The sequence below is a fragment of the Tenebrio molitor genome, chromosome 2 (genome assembly GCF_963966145.1).
Source record: "Tenebrio molitor chromosome 2, icTenMoli1.1, whole genome shotgun sequence".
NCBI lineage: Eukaryota > Metazoa > Arthropoda > Insecta > Coleoptera > Tenebrionidae > Tenebrio > Tenebrio molitor.
The window spans coordinates 15,276,540-15,297,534 of NC_091047.1; the positions used below are offsets into that span (position 1 = coordinate 15,276,540).

At 33.8% G+C, this 20,995-nt stretch overlaps 1 protein-coding gene across 2 annotated transcripts in view; it reads left to right on the top strand.

The window, feature by feature from the left end:
- LOC138124155 (uncharacterized) overlaps positions 1-11,623 on the top strand; it is a 233,729-nt gene extending 222,106 nt beyond the window's left edge. The window contains exons 4-10 of one of the 2 annotated variants that reach the window (XR_011157033.1): positions 9,728-9,916; positions 10,113-10,425; positions 10,480-10,961; positions 11,013-11,129; positions 11,188-11,298; positions 11,347-11,450; positions 11,502-11,623. Coding sequence is in view for 1 of the 2 variants with exons in the window: in XM_069039091.1 (XP_068895192.1) it covers positions 9,728-9,916; positions 10,113-10,425; positions 10,480-10,961; positions 11,013-11,129; positions 11,177-11,298; positions 11,347-11,450; positions 11,502-11,522 (1,348 nt within the window). In the remaining variant the exon portion in view is untranslated. Of the gene's footprint in view, positions 1-9,727; positions 9,917-10,112; positions 10,426-10,479; positions 10,962-11,012; positions 11,130-11,176; positions 11,299-11,346; positions 11,451-11,501 lie in introns of both variants that reach the window. The other variant, XM_069039091.1, reaches the window with a different exon arrangement.
- The last annotated feature ends 9,372 nt before the right edge of the window (positions 11,624-20,995 follow it).

Consider the following 20,995-nt stretch of genomic DNA (forward strand, 5'->3'; position numbering starts at 1 on the left):
CGCAATTTACACACGAACGAGTTGAATACAACGTTTTTTTGTTCGACGAGCCCCTTAAAGGCTCCAAATCACTTAAAACCGTTAAAATTAGCTTGACGTTTTGTTTTGACAAGTTGTGACATTTATCAAAATCCGTTCACATAGGAGAAAATTCTCAAATTCTGACAGTGTCGAACAAAAAAAATATTTAATGTTTAGCATTTGAAACCTTAGGCCCTTGGTGCAAAGAAGCCATCGATTTCATTAATGTCATCGGAAACCGACTTATCGCGGAATCAGGCGATTCAAAATCAAAGAAATTCCTTTTCGAGAGGATTTCCCTTGCCATTCAACGTGGAAACGCTGCAAGCATTCGGGGCACTTTTCCAGATTCCGCAATATTATCGGAAATTTTTGTATTATAAAACAAAAATGTTTATGTAATTATGTTATAATATAATTTATTTATTTAAATTAATTATTAAATTATTATTATTATTAAAGATTTTTCTTCAAATTAAGTACCCAATATCTACGTTTTTCGCTCTTCAAGCTCACGGGTAAACTTTTTCTTACGTGACTAATATCGCACATTCCACACTCGTATAATAAATAACTATTATCTATGCACACAATTTAGATATTTCAATAGAAAATTCACGGACTGGGTTACAAAGAAGTATGATTAACAACAAATTATTCAGTTTGAATTTCATATTTGGGGATTAAACTTGAAACTAATTTTAATTGTTCCAAAAACACGCAGATCACTTTATCAAAAGTGACTTCTTCTGAAAAATACAATACAAAATAAAAAGTGTTTGCTCTTTGTAACTCAATCCGTGGACATACTGTATATAAAAATAAGGTGTGTACCTCAGAAAATAACCGCCAACTTAAAATTCGCTGTCGTCCCCAACGTCCGTAGGTTTACACGATCCTTAGAACTCGATAATTGTATGACAGGATAAGTAAAGGATGACGGCGGTTACGCCTGACCGAATTCAGTACTATCTGTGCTACTGCTGCTGACTTTGCTGGCCACTATCTACGGTCCTCTACTCATATTGATCTCGATCGGACGTGCAGCAAGCTCAGCATTTCTTGAAACTAAGAAAAAATGGGACAGGCCTAGCTTCACCATTCGACGTTTGATTTAACGTTGGCTTCTAATTTTTATGAGTTCCAATTAATGTCATAAAAGATTATGAACAAAGTTGGCAATAAAGTATTTCGACTATTTCCGTACGAAAGAACGAACTGAACTATTTTTAATGCTGTAAGTTGGGCAAAACTTTGAACCCCGACAAATAAATCGTCCTATACTCTCAACAACTCAATTCAGAAGATGTGTTTACACCGTTATGTATACATTGAGTTTTGTTTTTTGATTCCACATAAAATGGAATATTTCACTTCGAAAAAGCCACTCTTGTAAAAGCAGGCAAAGTGTTATACATTTATTTGAGTTCATCGACCATACCCGAATGCTAAAAGTTAATTTTTGAAGTACATGTATATCTAGAAAATGCCACTACAATTTTCCAGCTTTAAAATCTATTGCTTTTTAAAAGTTTTAAATTATTTTCATGGTATAGACATTGCAAATCGCAATTTTTTGTCGATTTGTTATTTAATGACAAAAACCACCGGTTTTGTATGTATAATGTTCAGTTAATTTTCTTTTTTCCAAAAAATGTACAATAAGTGTAATGTGTCCGCCTATATTTTAGGGTTTATTCTATATTAAGCCTAAGAAGTTTCCACCAAAAATAAATTTGTTTGGAAATTTTGCTGCACTTCATTACAAGAACATGGAATGTTTGTTGAGAAGTTTTGCACAAATAAATATATTCAACATGTTTAAAGGAAACTGGTCCTCCAGGATTGTTACGATTCTGAATCTACGGTAAAACCAGGAATATTTTAGCAATTAAATGCGAGAGCTTGATTACGACTGTGTTCGACAATTCGTCGCACAGTCGCTTCCAACTTCTGTAATGTACGTAATATTTTATTACCCAGACAGTATGTATATGCAAGAACTATAATAAACAGGGACATCCCGAATGTAGGATAACTTTGTCTGTACCACAAAAGCAATCACAAAAGATTCCCTTTTACTGACTTTATTTTCAACTGAAGTAATTTCTAAGAAAATCTATAAATGCACTAGATGTATGTAGCCTCAATATTACAAAAAGTTGAAAGAAAAACTAAAAACAAAACATCGCAGAATAAATTCATCGTCGAATATAACACTGATTTTTAAAAATTAAATCATTCTGCCACATTTGTTACAATTTGTCAGAAACATAAATCAAAATGCGTCTTATGAATAATCGTAATCTCAAACATTAAAGATGAAAGATTGAGTACAAAGCTCTAAATTATAAGGGTACTACTCCCTGGGCAAAAAAAACCCGGACACTTAAAAAAAGTGTTTTTTTTTTAATGTACCTTACATTAGAAGCGAGATACACATTTTTTCCAATTCTCTAATCAGTTTTACACAAGTTGATTGTTTTTAAATGTATCTAGGTGCTTTTTACTAGGAACAACGGTGAGCTTTGCAGAAAGTGACACTTTTTGTCATTTTGCAGCAATATATTTTTGCGTTTATTATGATTACTTTAAACATTTTGTTTAAATCGTTTAAATCCTTGAATAAAGATGGTCGCAGCATATGGTACAGGTACGGTCGGTGGACAAATAAAACTGGGACACTTAAAATTCAATCTATGCAAATCAGACCATTGAATTGTCAGTATATTTGTCAGTGTCTATATAATATGTCATACCAAAGTTAACCTATTTGTAATAAAGCCGTAATTAAACGATGCAAATTTGTAATTTTGACTTATGTGATTGTCATTTTTGTCCCAGTTTTATTTGTCCATCGACTGTACATTCCAAATTTGTTGTATATTGCTAAAAGTAGCGTTCATGACGCCCTTGCAAGGTACCGTCAGACTGGACAATACAGTTTTTCAATTCTCCTTCTGACATTATAAGTAACCTGACCTGACGCTTTAGCATCAGTCTAATTGAAGTCTAGACACACTGTGTGTTTCTTATCTTATGGTTAGACTTTCTTTCAATTATTTTCCGTTACTTTTTCAAACGCGATATTTCAATAGTCGTTTTTCAATGTTTCTGATTTCTTTCGCTTGTACTCTTTGCTCATTTCTGCAAGCTCCTGAGATGTCAATCATTCTATTTTCGTACATCATGTTCGTATTAAAAGGTAACGTAAGGAACGAGAAATAGATCAGGCTCATTTAAAACTTTCCTGAATCCGTATCTGTGTCGCAAGCGGAAGCATCGACACAGCTCTCGGAATTACCAAAAGAAACGTTTTAGGTACATGGTTGGATCGAGAAAAAAGGGGACAACACACTGCACATAGTCAATGAAAGATAGTTTTTAGTGAACGATGAGGGCGCAGGAGAGTCCGGTGATAGTAACATAGTGTTCATATTGGGCATGGATTTATTAGTACTGGATACGGCAATACCCTATAAACGTATGTCGACTTTGAAAAAACATATCACAGACTTCGGTACCTTCCCCCATTTCATTCTAACCTGTATTAAAATATGTTTCTCTCTGTTATTACAATACGTATGTCGTTTTGATGTTTCGAAAATGTCAATTTTGAAGTTTGAAATTAATTCAAAAATCCGAACCTGTGGTCTGAACTGTCATAAAACTTGATGTTTTAATTTCTAACATTATTCCTGCATTCGTAAAATAGAATAATTGCAATAATGAAAACAAGTCTTATCTTTTCACTGGTATGTACCTAAAATAGACGATTCTTTACAAATACCGAAGACCTGGGTGAAAGAATGATTTCAGTTTTTTTCCAAAAGAAACCTTCTTAAGAAACAAATGGATATCAGTGTGGAAGAGACAATCAAAGTTGCAAACGATGCGGTTATTTGTTCAAAACATTTTCGGAATTCTGATTAGGATGAATGTAAAAAACCATGCAAAATTTTAAAAAGGGTTTGTATAGGTATCTTCACAATACCTGAATTTTCCTACCATACCTAATGCCCCCTTTAATCTCAATTTCGCAGAAGAACATTGTAGTGGCAACAAAGGTAGAGCGTATAAAACTTAAATATTTAATTTCTCTTTCATAACTTACTTACCTATTTTTAAAAATTGTTAGAAAATAAAACGACGGCTACTCAATCAGTAGGTTCGAGATATAATGCAGATGTAACAGTAGAGCATTTTAATAGCCCTCGAAAAGCAAAACGACATGTAAATATGATCCAACAATATGTTGACGAGCAAAGGGAAATACACTACAAATGTAAGAAAACTGCGAAAGCTCTAAACAAAAACAAGATAAGAAGTAAACTTAACAAAGTTGTATTATTTAATAATGAATAAATATAAGAATCTGTTACGATTAATATTTATTGAAGGAAGCAACTCTCTTCACCTTTGTAGTCCAAACCTGGATTTCCTTTTGTGAAATCTTTACCAACAGCATTGTCAGTGTTTCACATTAGAGTGAAAAATACCTGGCTTTAGAAGAATTAGTCATTCTTAATATGTTTAAGTTCTAAAACAATAATACTTGATAGAGTTAACGGTTCAAATACTCCCGAATTATGCAAACTTCAGAGAAACAGATTAGAAAAAAGATGACACGAATGACAGGAGAGTAATAAATAATTGATAGATTGAGAATTTAAACCAATCAGAGTTGGGGGACTCGCTAAAGGATAGTGCTAATACCCAGATAATGCGTTGAGAGCGACAGAAATAGATGGTACGTCTTGTTCAACTATGATGGCTGTACACCGTATCCAGTACTAATAAATCCATGATATTGGGTGACTCAAAATCATTGTGGATAAATATGACAACTATGTAGGAAAATTTATGTGGCAACTGTGTGGGTAGGATAGAGTTGACATTTCTTTGACAGTTCATAGTCGCGCAATTTTGAAACTTGTCAAATCAATGCGCAATGGCATAAAAAAAAATCAAATGCACGCTTACGAAATGAATACAAATGTCAACTCTACCCCACCCACACACTTGCCACATAAATTTTCGTACATAGTTGCCATACTTATCCACAATCATTTTGAATCACCCAATATAATATTGATTTAGTGTTTAAATGTTAATTGTTATAATTTTCATCAAGTTTCTTTAAATCAATCGATTCCACAATAAGAAGACGTTACGCTGGTCTCAGAAGAGTAGTATTTAGGAAACTTTAGAAGGAAAAAATGTTTTACAACATTCTAGGCGACGAATGTCCCGATATTAGACAAATAGACAGAAACATGAAAATGATTCAAGAATAAATTTGACTGTTGTCTAAAGAAGATCAAGAGAAACAAAGAAAAATAGAAAAATGACAACAAGAAGAACAGACAAAGCTCCTAAAACATTAAAAGAATCGATGATAAAAGGTAAAGAAATACGAGAAGAGTGAGGAAAATGGAAGAAAGAAAAACAAAAAATAAACATCAACCATTTAAAAAGGCTACAATACTCGTATGTCCAGGTGAATTTAAAAACAAAGTGAAGAAAACGGAAAGACGACGATTAAAGAGAACAACTCCTCTGTAAGCTGACATCGAAGCTACAACGCAGAAGATGAATCGATGGCCAAACACCGTGGTCGATGTGTAGAAGACAATTCGAATCTGTCACAGAAGTGAACAACTGAACTGATGCAAAACTCTCAAAGTGCTACCTACACACAATACCGAAGCAAGAACAGAGGAGCTTAGTGGTTTCGAATGCCAGTTCGATATTTTCGTTCACGGGGCACGTACAGATTCGGGAAAGCTTTAGACACGCGTGGTCTACCCCTGGTTCATTACAATATATTATAAATATTATACAGATAGGTCGATTTTATTTCGAAAAATACCATCATGTGGCGTGCAATTTGTTTAAATAAGGTCATTGGTTTTTGCTCAATGACGTCGTCACCAATTTTTTTAAATGACAATCCCCATTTTATTCTTCTCTTTCTTATAGACCTTCCTACGAGCTAAATGAAAAAAAATTGTTACCTTACATAACAATTTTTTTGAGAAAATAACAAATTTTACTTCAAAAAATTTAATTTAATTTTTACTGTAAAAATTTTAATTGAGCTCAAACAAGAACAAATCAACACCTAAGGTTAACAATAAAATTTAACGCTTATGTATAAATTGCCTCCCGCCAACCACGTGGCACTCAACGACACTAATGTAAACATTGTACACTGCGCTCAATAGTGTCAGGGCTGATTTGTTCCATTTCAGGACGAATTCTCTGCCGTAAATGTTCTAAATTATTTGGTCTATTAAAATAAACCCTCGATTTTAAATAACCCAATTGAAAAACAATTTTACGTTAAAAATTAAATTAAATTTTTTGAAGTAAAATTTGTCTTTTCTCAAAAAAATTGTTATGTTAGGTAACAATTTTTTTTTATTCATCGTTTAGGTAGTAGGAAGGTCTATCAAGAAGAGAAGAAAAAAGTGGAGGTTGTCAGTTAAAAAACCAATGATGACATTCTTGTGCAAAAATATATGACGTCATAAGTAACATTTTTATGTCGTAAGGTGCCTAATTAAAAAATAAAATTGACCTACCCGAGTGTTTTGCTTGAAAACATTAAATAACGCAATTATAAATTTTGTTCCTTACTTTATCACCACACTGTATTCACTCTGCCAAATTTTTATTAAGCTAGAAGTCCTTGCAAATAATAATTTATCATTATATTATATTAGTGTATCATTTACTAATATTTTTTTATTTTCAAAAAACGATTTTAGAACCAAATAAATTTTCTACTTAGGATATTTGTATAACCAGTGGTGACAGAATTTTAGAAAATGCAGAAGTATACTTAGTATTCTGCCTAATTTGTTAACAGATGCTTGGCATTACTTTTTCGCATTTTTCACATTCACCTTTCCTTATGTTTTATATTTAACTGATCATTATGTTTTTTATTAAACTATTAACGTTCTTTGTCTCTTCTACTCCAGATAAAATTAGAGGGTATAATGGAATTATTACAATACGATATTACAATTTAAGTCAAAATTGAATATTTTTCGACGAGGACTTTACATCGACGCTTAACATGATTTATTACGAATTGCAGAGCACAGATATTACATGAAGAATGAATTTACAAGCACCATCTGCCAAAATTTTAAATTTTACAACACATTTTGAAAAATAAAAAAATAAAAAATTCTGGAGGATTTGTTGTTCGCGCGTAGGTACCGGAATTTAGGAGAGGCAAGTCCATGTGAGGACACACACGATGATGATTCCGGACGATTCCGGGTAGCCGCGACCGCAGCGCCATGCTGATAGATGACCACCAACGGACTTTACAGCATTTTATTTATTGCTCATTTCATTTGGGCCCCCTCCGCCATTCGTGATGAATGTTCGGCCATGTATTACCGTGTCACTGCAACAGTGGACAGCTTTATTGGCAGGTCCCAACCAATGTTCCCAACTTTAAAGCTGAATTTATTCCGAACGGATTGCTCCGTTCACAGCGAACAGATGTGATTGCAGTCATGTAGACTTGTAATTAACGATTTTGCGCGTACCTCTAATACATTCCATCTTCGGTCGACGCCACTGACGTCTCCATAACCGTCTTATTCGCACCAAGAAGATGTTTGTGCATATTTTGCATTCTTCTTCTAACATTCATTTCTCAAACGTTAACTCTATATAAAGATGGAGAGTCGATTGAAATCGCACCACTCGTGTAAAAGCGTAAGATTTAAACAGCGGATCCGTGATTCGTTACCTGTATAGTGCGTTCACAATCGACAGTTCAACGTCTACTTCGACGCCAAATTTAAAAAAACACCCGTTATGTGTTCGTATTTAAAAATAAATAATTTGTCAGTTTAGCCTTGAAGTCTTGGGCCCTTTTGTAGCCTATTCGCAACCATTTAATTTGGTGTAGGAATAATTAAAATCCTCGGATAAATAAAGGAGTTATGGACTCGTCTTCTTTTTTAGGGACACCTGTATATGCCTGTTTCCATTCGGGGAACAGAAATGATACCACAAAGGTGTTCACCTCTAAACCAAAAAAATTAGAAATCTAACTACATATATTGACACTTACACCGTGACAATTGTCACTCGAAATACTTAGTCGCTTTAATAGGTTGCCAAACGCCACTTAATTCAGTCGTCAGGGAAGTTTAAAGTGGTTTTAAAGTAAAACTGCAAGGATCATAATAAGAATCGATAATAATTTGTTATAATAAAAAACAATCAATTATTATTACTTAAATATGTAAAACAGTAAATTGCTTGAGGATAAATTACAAAAATAACCTCCTGTTTGTAATCAAAATAATAAATAACAAAATAAACCCAAAAATTTTGAATTATAACAATTCAAAAATTGTTGTATTGAACATATCAATCATGAATCTCTAAAAATACAATTGGAACTATCTACAATGTCGTATAATGGTTATTTTTAAATTTACTGTCAACTAACTTTCAAAGTGTAGATTTCAACAAAAATGTTACGCCAAACAAAGCATTTATTAAGAATAATGTTACTACATAACAATTAAATAAAGCAGACTACAACAAATAATAGGTTTTAATCGAAATTTTATGGGATCATTTTTTACACATCAAGGAATATATTGGCAAACTGAAGCGGTCTAAAATCAATAGTGTGATGGAGGGTGCAATTGTGGGCTTTTGCAAGTGCAATAGCTCTAGCTGCTCCCTCAAGCTGCCGCCATCCGGGACCACTTAGGGCGTAGATTGGGTCGACGAGAGGCACTGGACCATTGAAAATGCAATTTTGCCTACGTGATAAGGCACAATATTTTTTTAAGCTTTCTAAGTGGACATTAAAAAAAGAAATAAAGAAATAATTGTTTACGGCGTTGACAGTAAGACATATACATAAACAGCATACAATGTAGACCTGTACATAATTAAAGTAATAAGGCAGTTACAAGCCATTCTTTTACACGGAGGACAATGAATGTGTGATATGATTCCGTTCAATGGAGCTCAAGACATGATACTTAACTCATGTTTCATGTATTTGCCATTGTACTGGTTAAGTAGCTTGACATTTCAATAGCAAAATAGAACGTATAAATTCAATTTTAATGGAAACTACATACTGTAAAAAGCGAAATGTTCCAGACACAAATTAAATTGATTAATTGCAACCTTTGTCTGTCTCGGACTCAGATATTTAAAATGAATAATACGATCGGCAAGCTCGAAGCTAAGTAAGTGGTACAAAATACTTAATGCTGTACTCGGATTTAACAAAGCAATATTAATTTCGACCACGACGTTAAAATCGTCAAAGTTTGTACATTTGTCATCTGTATATTACAATTTCATAATATTGAGTTCAGTCTGAGTGCATATTGTTGAAGTTTTGTTTCGTTTTGTATTCCCTATAAAATTAATCCTAGCTCCTCTGTCATAAAGAATTACAAAAGTTTCTTTCAAAGTCATTCCAGTTTTATTTATGGAAGCCACAGATCATACAACTTACCCGACTGAATAAACAATGATTTCGTTCGATTTGGTGATTTAGCGTAAGGTGATTTCGGCGGGAACAGTAGGAGAGTACCTACTTAATATTAGCACATTCCTTCATATTAAATATTATACTCTTAATTAAAATCAATAGCTTTTCTGGTTCATGATTCAAACAAATTTCGTTTTTTATTTCTAGAGATTTGAAAATGGAAAATGTGATACTGAATTCAACACAGACCCAAATAAAAATTGTTGATTTTGGGCTGAGCAACGTGTGGACCAACGAAAATCCCCTCCGAACACATTGTGGCTCCCCAGAGTACGCCGCCCCAGAGCTTTTCATTGCCGGCAAAGAGTATGGACCGGAAGTCGATCTCTGGAGTCTGTTAGTGAATCAATCATCAAAATCCGTTGCTTCTCGGACACGTTTTGAACGATTAAACGTGCCTTGTATTTTAAAACAGTTTTACATTGTTCTTGTCTCGCTTAACTAAACTGATTTTAACGAACATTTGTAAACTAAATTAATTTATGCGTCAAACAACTTAATTAAGAGTATATTTAAACGAGTTTATTTACAGGGGAATAATTTTTTATGGAATGGTAGTAGGACAGCTTCCTTTTGTTGGCGGTCGGAAAAATCAATTATCATCTCAAGAACGCCGAAAGAGACTTGTAGCGCAAATCAACAAAGGACTGGGTGCATCTCAGCGTCAAGCCATAGCTCCACTCTCTCCAGAATTTCGAACAATGTTGACAAAACTTCTTACAGCAGATCCAACCAAAAGAATTTCTACTAAAGAACTTCTCGTTCACCCATGGATTACCGAGAAGGGTAGAAAATGTGTGCAAATGCACCCCCTTAAAATTCTAAATAACGAAACTCAAAAGAAAGTTAACTATTACCTAATATAAGTCTGCTGAAATTCTGAGTTACTCTATTTTTAGTTAATACAACAACTGAGTGATCTGTTTCAAGTTGAACAAAATACCATTACAACCGAAATCTCTAAAAATCCGTATGGAAGGTTAGGTGGCATGTACAATATATTAACTTATAAACATGTTACCGAACAATTTAATCCTGATCACATTGCACCTACTGTTAGTCGTAATAAAACAGAGTCATCCCCTATTAAAATTATATCTAAACCAAAATCAGCAACCCTGGCAAAATCTCAGCATACGCTTTATAACCAGTGTATCGTTCTATTGAATAAAGTCTCAAAGCAGCAGATTGAGACAAGAGCCAAAACTGCGAATCCAGCTTTACTGCTGTCTAAAAATGTTACTAGACTTTCTCGATCGAAAATTGATCACTTGCAATCTAAACCAACTTCAGCAAAACCTCATTATTCCAAAACTAATTCCATAGTTATAAACAGGAAGATTCAAGAGAACTCTACACCAACCTCAACAACAATTAGAAAGTATAAAATTCAATACACTTATCCAACCAAACGTTACTCTTACATTTACAGAACGACCTCATCAAAACTTCAGATTACTGAAAGTAAACAAAATACTGCTTCAAACGCACGACGTCCTTATACAACAGGAGCAACACGTACCATTCCAAGACCACTAAAAAGAAGCAGGTAAATTATCAGAATGTTATTAAATTATCTTGAAGAATGAATATTAGTGTGTCAGCAGCAATGCCCATGATGTCCAAACCAAACAACCGAGAATTTCAACGACACCAAATATGCTTGAATCCAGCGGGAATGGGAGACGGAACCTGCACCAAAAAAAAAACATCCAATGGTCAGTAAATGAGTCTTAATAACCTGTATAGTTTATCAATTTTTTTAGCTGCTTTTCAAAAAGTACGAGGAAAGGGTCCCCTAGCCAATGAACCTATAGCAAGATCTATTGCAGGATATTTAATCAAAAATGTTCCAGACTATATGTTCAACGTAAGTCTAATGTGTTGGGCACATATTCAAAATAAAAAATATATCTTTCAGTTGCAAATGATGCGAAAATAATGACGTTGAAGATTCTATCGCTTTTCGCGCATCTTAATGTAGGTAAAATGTATTCTCCCTACAATGTGAAAAAAATTCATAAATAAAATACTGTAATTATATATGTATCTATTTTCCTTTTTTCGTAACCGACGAAAACTCACTTTTGCTTCGAAGAAAACCTACTGTCTTTTCTTCAAAAATGTAAAAATAGTATATTATGTTATGAGGAGCAAAAATGAAGTTTTATGTGCTGCGGCTGGTAGATTGGCTGCCGAACGCAGTGAGGCGGACAAACCAGCCAAAGCACATAAAACCATTTTTACTCCGAATAACATATACTATTTTTTCTTCAAACCTTCATAACAAATTATTTAAGACATGTTAAGAAACCAGGTAGGAATTTCAAATGATTTAGCTAGTTTACTTTACTGCCGCTCATCAGCGGAGATAATAACTTCACGGACGCCCTCAGCGGAGATAATAAATTTATCTGCCGCTCTCAGCGGAGATAATAACTTTATCTGCCGCTCGTCAGCTCGTTAGATGCCATGACAATGAAGTGACACTTTAGCATTATCAATGCAGCAGGATAATGTCATAATTTACGGACGTTTGAAGAAAAATAAAATTATATGAGACCAATAAAGTTCCTGCTTCTCATAAAATTACTCATTTACTTACAGTGGACGGTCGGCGTGCAAAGTGTTATCCTACTTATCATAAATCAATATATGTATGTCCTATTGCAGGCATAAAAAGTGGGACATCAAATTTCTGTTACTTTTGAAAAATTCGATGTAGTTCAAGCTTTAATGTCATTTTGCCTTTGATTATTGTCATTAGTAATATCCCGAGTGCATGTGTATTAGGAGGACTATTTTCCGAATAATATTTACCCAAAAATGTTATCTTTATGAAAAAGTAGCAAGCAAAAATAAAATTCGGTATTTGGACCACAAAGTTTTTATTAAGAAGAATTACCGGAAAATGCACTCGCGCAAATTATCGCCTAATTTGGCTCTGAATGGATGATTTTTGAAAATTTAAGCGATTTGATTAGCTTAAATATTGTGAGGGAAATAGTCATTTGTAATACCACGAGTAGTCCAAATTATGTCGATTATTTTTCAAACTGGTCACGAATTATCAATTGTGCTTGGGAATGAATCCACGAGTGCGTCAGCACGAGTGAGATTCCCAGGCACAATTGAATGAGTGAAACTAGTTTGAAAAATAGTCTACATAATTTGGACTACGAGTTTTATTCGGAGGACTATTCCATGAACCAACTTTGGCAATTTGGCAGCAAATCGGAAGAAGAAATTAACGCAGAAATCGAAGAAAATGTTTCCAACAACACAAAAAAGACACGTGAGTCCATTTGGAAGTAATTCTCAAGGCTGCATTCATTTGTTAAAAATTTAAAGCTGGGTTCACTAGTGGTATAACCGATACAATTTGCACTAGCCCATTTCATTTTCTTAGTTACCAATCAAATAGGTTGTTAAGACGATCTGATTTACACAGTAAAAATTTCTGACATTCGAATTGTCTTAATGACATTTTATTTTTTGTGGACTTGACAGCAAAATTCTAACCTTAACTTTTTTACGTGGCAAATGTGATGAAAAAGTATACAGATCGAATCTGGCTTTGATTCTGATTGGTCAATTTTAGTATAGATATTATTTGCACTATCCAAAAATTTTAATTGAAAAAGCCGCAAGGTTAAAAATTATTTTTAACTGTCAACATGACATTTAAATTTAGGTTAACAGTTAGTGATAATTTACAAATTTTTGGCTTTTTTCAATTAAAATCGTTGGGTCGTGGAAAATAATAGTTTATTTGACAAGTTCTTGTGTAAAAAGCCGAATTGACACACGAACGAGTTAAATACAACGTTTTTTTGTTCGACGAGCCCCTTAAAGGCTCCAAATCGCTGAAAATCTTTAAAATTAGCTTGACGTTTCGTTTTGACAAGTAGTGACATTTATCAAAATCCATTCACATAGGAGAAAATTCTCAAATTCTGACAGTGTCGCACAAAAAAATAGTATATGGACCTCGGGAGTTAATGATTTTTACCCTCAGTGCTTTGTAGGCTACGCCCTCGGGCTACAAACTGCACCTCGGGTAAAAATCATCCACTTCACTCCCTCGGTGCATAATATACTATTATTTCCATCTTCTAAGTAAATGACAGTTTACAGGCATTTGTACGACCTCCTGCATAATAACCGGCCTGTTCATTTCATTAAAAAAGCATTGCGAAAATGCTTCCGAGAAAGAGCCAATTTTCGCCAATGAGGGCGCCACAGTACGGACGCTTCTAAAGAATAAAAATGCGGCAAAATATGTTTAGACATGATTTTAGAGTTAAGATTGAGTACAGTAAATTCATATTTTCTTTCTAAAACAATACTGATTACAATTGTATTTTTGTATTTTTAATTTTAAATTAGAATGTCATTTGAACGAGAAAAACTCTCGGTGAAAAAAACTTAAGATGAATAATATCCTCAAAAAGCGCCCGTACACTAGCGCTCTGCGGGGATCACTCAAATTACACTTTTGAACAGGCCATGGTGGTAGTAACAATAGTAACATACAGTCACTATAGTAAAAGTAACTAAGTAAATGAGTAGCACGACCTGCTGTATAATAAACCGGCCTGAGGCCCAATTCTTGAAATCACTGGAAAATATTCGTTTGAGAATATTTTCCCATAAATGAATTCGCAGTGGAATTTAAAATGTTCTCTTATATGTATTCTTGAACTATTTGGAAAATGATTTCATATGAGAATTTAAAAATGCAATATGTTGACAATTTGGATCAAACGGGACTAATTTCGGATACAGACTTTGTGCTTGGGCAACCATTATTTGGATTACAATGAATTCTTCAATTTTTTTCTTTTACAAACACAATTATGTATTAACAAAAGTGTCACATTTGACAGTCGAATTTCTCGCGAAAAAATTATTTTCACATGATAAACACTAGGTGAAATAATTCTCCGGATTACTAGTGGAACAATCCGTCTGACGTAAGTCCAGAATACACTTTTGCATTTCTCATGAGAAAATTTGCCTATTTTTCCAATGAGAATTAATTCCATCGATTCAAGAATTGTGCACCTGTTCGTTTCATTAAAAAAGCATTGCGAAAATGTTTCCCAGAAAGAGCCAATTTTCGCCGATGAGGGCGCCACAATACGGGCGCTTCTAAAGAATAAAAATGAAAAAAAATATGTTTAGACATGATTTTAGAGTTAAGATTGAGTACAGTAAGTTCATATTTTCTTTCTAAAACAATACTGAATACAATTATATTTTTGTATTTTTGATTTTAAATTCGAATGTCATTTGAACGAGAAAAACTCTCGGTGACAAAAACTTAAGATGAATAATATCCCCAAAAAGCGCCCGTACACTAGCGCTCTGCTGGGATCACTCAAATTACACTTTTGAACAGCAGGTCGTGATCACTGACCTATAACATGGACTGCGTGTGCAGTGGTCCCTGCCACAGTAAAAGTGAAGCTACAAAGTCGGCCATCTTTGTAGTCTCACATTGGAAACTTTTACTTTTACACCAAAATACTGTTGGCAGCAGATTTAGTGACATCATTCTGTCACTCGTTCTGTTGAGTTCCCTGATTTCTTTTATTTGTGATTTTATTCGTGATTTCTGTAAATTTGGTCACAAAAACATGGTTGAGTTATATTTAAATCGTCTCCATCAATGAGCACGACCACACCTGTCAACGTCAAACGTCAGTGAAAAGCAGAACAGAATTCAGTTAACTGGAGAAAAAGAAAGTTACTAAAAATTGAGACTAGCAATATGGCCGACTTTCTGCTTCAGTTTTGAAACATAGCATCCTCGGTCCATGTTATAGAGGTCAGTGGTCGTGATGAGTAGTTACGAGTAGAGCCCTGCAATATTTTACAGGCTTGTAGAAGAGACCTGTAATAATTTACGTTGCTCATCAAAAAATAATTAATCAAAACTAATTAAATGATTTTTGAAAAAGTTTATCATAAATACAAACAAATTTAACTATCAATTGTTGCAATTACATACGTTAATAATGCATTTTGATTTTTGATCTGTTTTCATAAGTCATTTTCATCCCGCTCTTGAGATCGAATCAGTAGAGAGCCGCACTTGCAGCGTTGATAATTCCGTGGCTATTTTCTTGCACTTCAAGAAAATCGCCTTCAAAGTCTTCATCGGGCATTAAAGCCATTTTTTCTTTTCTTTCTTTTTGCAACAATTTTCACAAAACTTCTAGCAATATTTTTGTTGTTTATCTCAACACCATGACGACGTAGGTCTAGGTATAATTATTGCCCCACCGCCTTTCATTACAAAATTTTTATGAACATAAATAACAATTAAAAAACGAAATTGAAAGGCTGAAAATGGCAATAAAAGTTTGTATGCAACTCGCTTAGCAATTAATCTTTACTAGACTTACTGGCTTATGGAGACTCGTTCCTTACGTCACTCGTCACACAAAATCCAGCGCGCCCGTAAAGATTAATTTACTAAGCGCGTCACATAAATAACTATTATACTCCTATTTTCCTTTTCCAAATGTCCTCTTCTTTTGATAAAGGTAGATTTTGATTGGGACTTTACATTAAATAAATATTCACTACGTGCTTACTTACACTCATTTCCTACAACCTGCAATACTTAATGACAACGTCATAACGTCAATCAATTTAAAGTAGGGTTAGAAACAGATAAGGATCATTTCACATTAAAAGTGATGTTGATGTCCCACTTTTTTTGCTCCCAATAGTCCGTGGAGAATTGCTCTTTACTAGGACCATCTTGAGCCCTACCTAATACCTCACAATTCTACACTAACCGGCAAAAAAAACGGCCACCCTGAACTTTTTTTTAAAGTGAGGTAAAATCGTAGAATCTGATGGGCTAATAGGGGGTTAACCATATTATTTTTTGTTATCAATGTTTTAAGATGTTAAATTTACTCTAACACCCTTGGGTTTTTATTTCAATGGCCAAGATTATCCTTCAGCATTAGAATGTTCCCACTGCAAATTTTCAGCAGTTTACTACACACTTCGTTTGTTAACAATTGTTGAAACTAAAAATCAAATAGGCTTATGTCAAATGTTTTGGAAGTAAGTTTGACGTTTTCTAAGAGTTCTACGAACAACAATGGTGTTACCTATTGATTTTTATTATTTTTGTTACTTTTTCAAATTAAATTTATTCTGAATCAATAATGAATGGTTTTTTAAATTAATACTAATTCCTAATTAAAGTAATGAGTATGTAAGCATTTATTAACGATTAAAAAGAAAACAGTTCGGGTGGCCGGTTTTTTTTGCCGGTCAGTGTATTTTAAAATAAAAAAAATAAGAGCAAGATGTTTTTAATAAAGCACTTTTTATTAAATACAGGATATGTAAAAAAAATGCTCATCAAAATCACATTTGTATTGTATTTATAAGGCATATCTAATGGTCGGACTTTTTTTTCAATAACACGAAAAGATATGTAGCTTTTTTACTTGTGACTGGAAGAACATCGTTTTCCTTTAATTCTCTGATCTCAACTCCTTTAATTATACATACTTTCAATTTTTAGATACATTTAAAATGTATACAGAGCGTTCCAAAAGTTTGGCATAATACAAATATTTTTTCTCATAGAATTTTTATGAAAGAAACTCTAACAAGTCAATTTTATTTTTCTAAAAAAACATTTTACGAAAATTCTTATTTTGCAACCTTTTCCGTTTTCATACAATAACGTCATGTTTACTAAGGAGGTCATTCACGAAACTCAGATAGTAATTTGCAAATCGTTAACGAAACGGCAAATACAATATCAGTTGTGATGGTTTTGAATTTGGAATGTCTTATCGAGCCTTACCGCGTTTCGTGAATGACCCCTTGGAATCTAACGAAAAATGTAACGAGTGTTCAAATGAAAATCTCATCAAGTTGGCTATGACTTTCTGATGAAAAAAAGTAAAGCGAAACAAGAATCATGTCTTCTTTGGTCTTTATTTTCTGTGGAATAATTGAACTTTAACATCTATCCGACAACTGAGTCAGCAAATTAATCTCTCTGTTGAAAAAACGCGCAAAATGTGTCACAGCACTGTTGGAATTAAAGCCAGTAGATTATCCAAGAACATCTTTGCAATTGACTTGTCGGCAATATAGCCAATTATGTTTTAGTGTGCATTTAATGTTTTCAACATAAAAAACACATCTAACCTAAAATTTACAGATTACATATCGCTGCGACTTTCGTCAAATTAAGAGGTTTTGTCATTGATGTTCTAAGACATAGGTTAAGTCCATTTTTTTTTATAATCAATTGTCAAAGTGTTGTCAGGTTGGCAGAAAATTCGAAACAGTGAATTGACAATTTAAATTAAACACGTGTCATAAACTCACAAATAATCTCAAATCTAGGGTGAAACTGAGATAGAACTAGACCAAATGTCAATGATTTTTAATATACAGTTTGGTCTTTTTCTGTATTTTGACAGACAATTGATTATTAAAAAAAACGGACTGTAGGTACTATTCCGGGTAATTGTTCACTTTAACTACTTCTGGAATTTTCGCGTTTTTTCTGGCTGGACACCCTCAGGGCGTGCTCCTAGATCGTGTCCCACCATTCAAACCTTGTGCAAATGAATTTTCCTTACCCTTTAGTTATACAACGTGATCAAGAATGACTGAGTCTGTTGGTAACAATGAAAATTTGAACGATTTTGGTACCACTGTAATCTAAACGCATTTCCGGTTGTCAGCTTTGACAGAGTTGACAGGCGAATTTGACGTTTACCATCAAAGGATCATTTTTGTATTAGCATAAACATATCCGACATAACCTAATTTTTTTTTAATGTCGTGTCAAGTTAAAACATCCGGTCAGTGCCAATTACGAAGCAGAAAAACACCAATATTTTTCAGTTGTTTCATTGCCAACAGACTCAGTCATTGTTGATCACGCTGTACCATTGTTATACTTAAAGTCACTAGATATACTAAGACATTGGCGCGACCTTCAGGCGACCTTGAAACACAACAAGAGAGAAAAAAAACGCATTTGCACAAGGTTTGAATGGTGGGAAACGATCTAGGAGGACGCCCTGAGTTCGTCTAGCCAGAAAAAACGCGAAAATTCCAGAAGTACTTAAAGTGAACAATTACCCTATTCCGGATACGGAATCTTGGCCACAAAAGACATTTAATTTAACTGACAAATATGTGTGAACTGGCCTTTATTGAATATAACCCAACTTTTGACTCGATAATGCTATATATGAAAAATATGATATTTCTTCGCTTTTTTAGTGTCACAAGAAAAACTTGAAAGTCATTTAGGTATTAATGACACTAATGATTGGGTTACATCATCATCATCATCATATTTTTTTTAGAAATGTCTAAAAATGTTGGCCAAGATTCCGTGTCCGGAATGGTACTCCACAATGTTGTGAAAAATCAAAAATTCAAAGGCTACTTGATGAACTTTTCAATTGAACACTCGATATACCGTGCGATCAACAATTACCTAGATAAGGGGCGGCTATGACTTTGACAGTGTCAAATTTTTCGTATCAGACTTTGTTATTGGGTGATTCAAAATGATTGTGGCCAAGTATGGCAACTATGTACGAAAATGTATGCGGCAACTGTGTGAATGGGGTAGAGTTAATATTTGTATGACATTTGATAAGCGTGCATTTGATTGTTTTTTGACAACTTTCAAAATTGCACGCCTATGAACTGTCAAAGAAATGTCAACTCTACCCTACCCACACAGTTGCCACATACATTTTCGTACATAGTTCCCATACTTGGCCACAACCATTTTGAATCACCCAGTAGATCAGCTAATAAACGTCAAACAACTGTCACTATTAATCAAATTTTAACGCAAAATTGGTTTTTGCTTCAGAATCTTACTTTCGTATTTGTGTTTTCAGTAACGGAGAATAGACCTACAGCGTTGTTGCCTGTTTGACCGAGTTAGTTTCGGCCAAAATTAAATGGTTGTGAATAAGCTACAAAATGGCGTACTAAATTCACGTAAAACCCAAAGTGCTTCAAGGTTAAACTGTCAAAAAAAAAATTTTAAATACGGACATACTTTTTTTTAGTAATTCTGATAGAGATTTTTATTCTGAAAACAACAATGTATGACATGTGTAACCCCATAGGTATAAGAAAAAAAAAACACTACAATTTGAAACAAACGACGAGCATGAGAAGCTATCAAAATTAATTGCGTTACAATGTAATAAAGTAACGAAATTAACTTATATTATATGGAAAAACAAATGACAAATATGTAATAACATTTGGGATTGCACGTACAGAGCGCAGTTTAAGCATCGACCATAGTAGAGCTTGTGCCAACTGTCATGATCGATGACCTTGACAAAAGCTGCGCGAAGGCGGAGCCCAATTTTGATAAGTGAAACGTAAAAACGTCCGTCGTTTAGTTCAAATTTTCAGGGTGGTGGCAAATTTGCATTTTACACTGTTCAAGGATTTGGATTAGAATGTCCGACATTATCTAAGGACTTGTCGGCTTCTCGCCAAATAAATATCAACATAAATTAGCTCACAAATCTGTTAAGCGTGACAAAATGGTACCGATGTTTTTAGTTCGAATAGTACAGACGCTTCGGTACGCATTTTGGTTTCTGCGTCATCGATCATGAGAGCTCTAGTATTTTTTAAGTTTTTTTGTATTTTGGGTAGGTAAGTGTACACTTGTGATAGACTGTTCTTTTTAGAATAAAAATCTCTATCAGAAGTGTAAAAAAATTATGTGTTCGCATTTGAAAAAAAATATTTTGACTGTTTAGCCCTGAAGCCGTTGGACGTATATGTGAATTTATTTTTAGGCTTTTTGTAGCCTATTTAGAGCCATTTAATTTGGTGTATTAATAATTAAAATCCTCCTATAAATAAAGGAGTTATGGACTCATCTTCTTTTTCGGGGACACCTGTGTGTTACAAATATCAAAACATTCATTGTTTACGTTCGTACACTGTAAAAAATTAGCGGAGTAAATGCGGAGTGAATTTGGAGCGAATGCGGAGTGGATGATTTGTAATTGATTTAATCCCCCCGCAGTGAAATCCACTCCAAGAGGGAGTTTATTTAGATTGTTCATAAAACAAAACTCTTCGGAGTGAAATACAAAATTCTTTGACTATTAGTGGTTTGCCACCACATAAGTTAGTATTGAAAGTTAATTGCACGTTTTACTGATCAGTAACTTAAATACAAAGGAAGCATTAGTCTATGGAACAAGAATACGCATCAAGTTTATGCATCGCAATGCTATTAATTACGAAGTTTTAACTGGAACCGAACGCAATAAGAGAATTTTGATTCCACGTATAAATTTCACATATTTAGGTACTATTTTACCATTTAATTTTCAAAGAAGTCAATTTCCAATT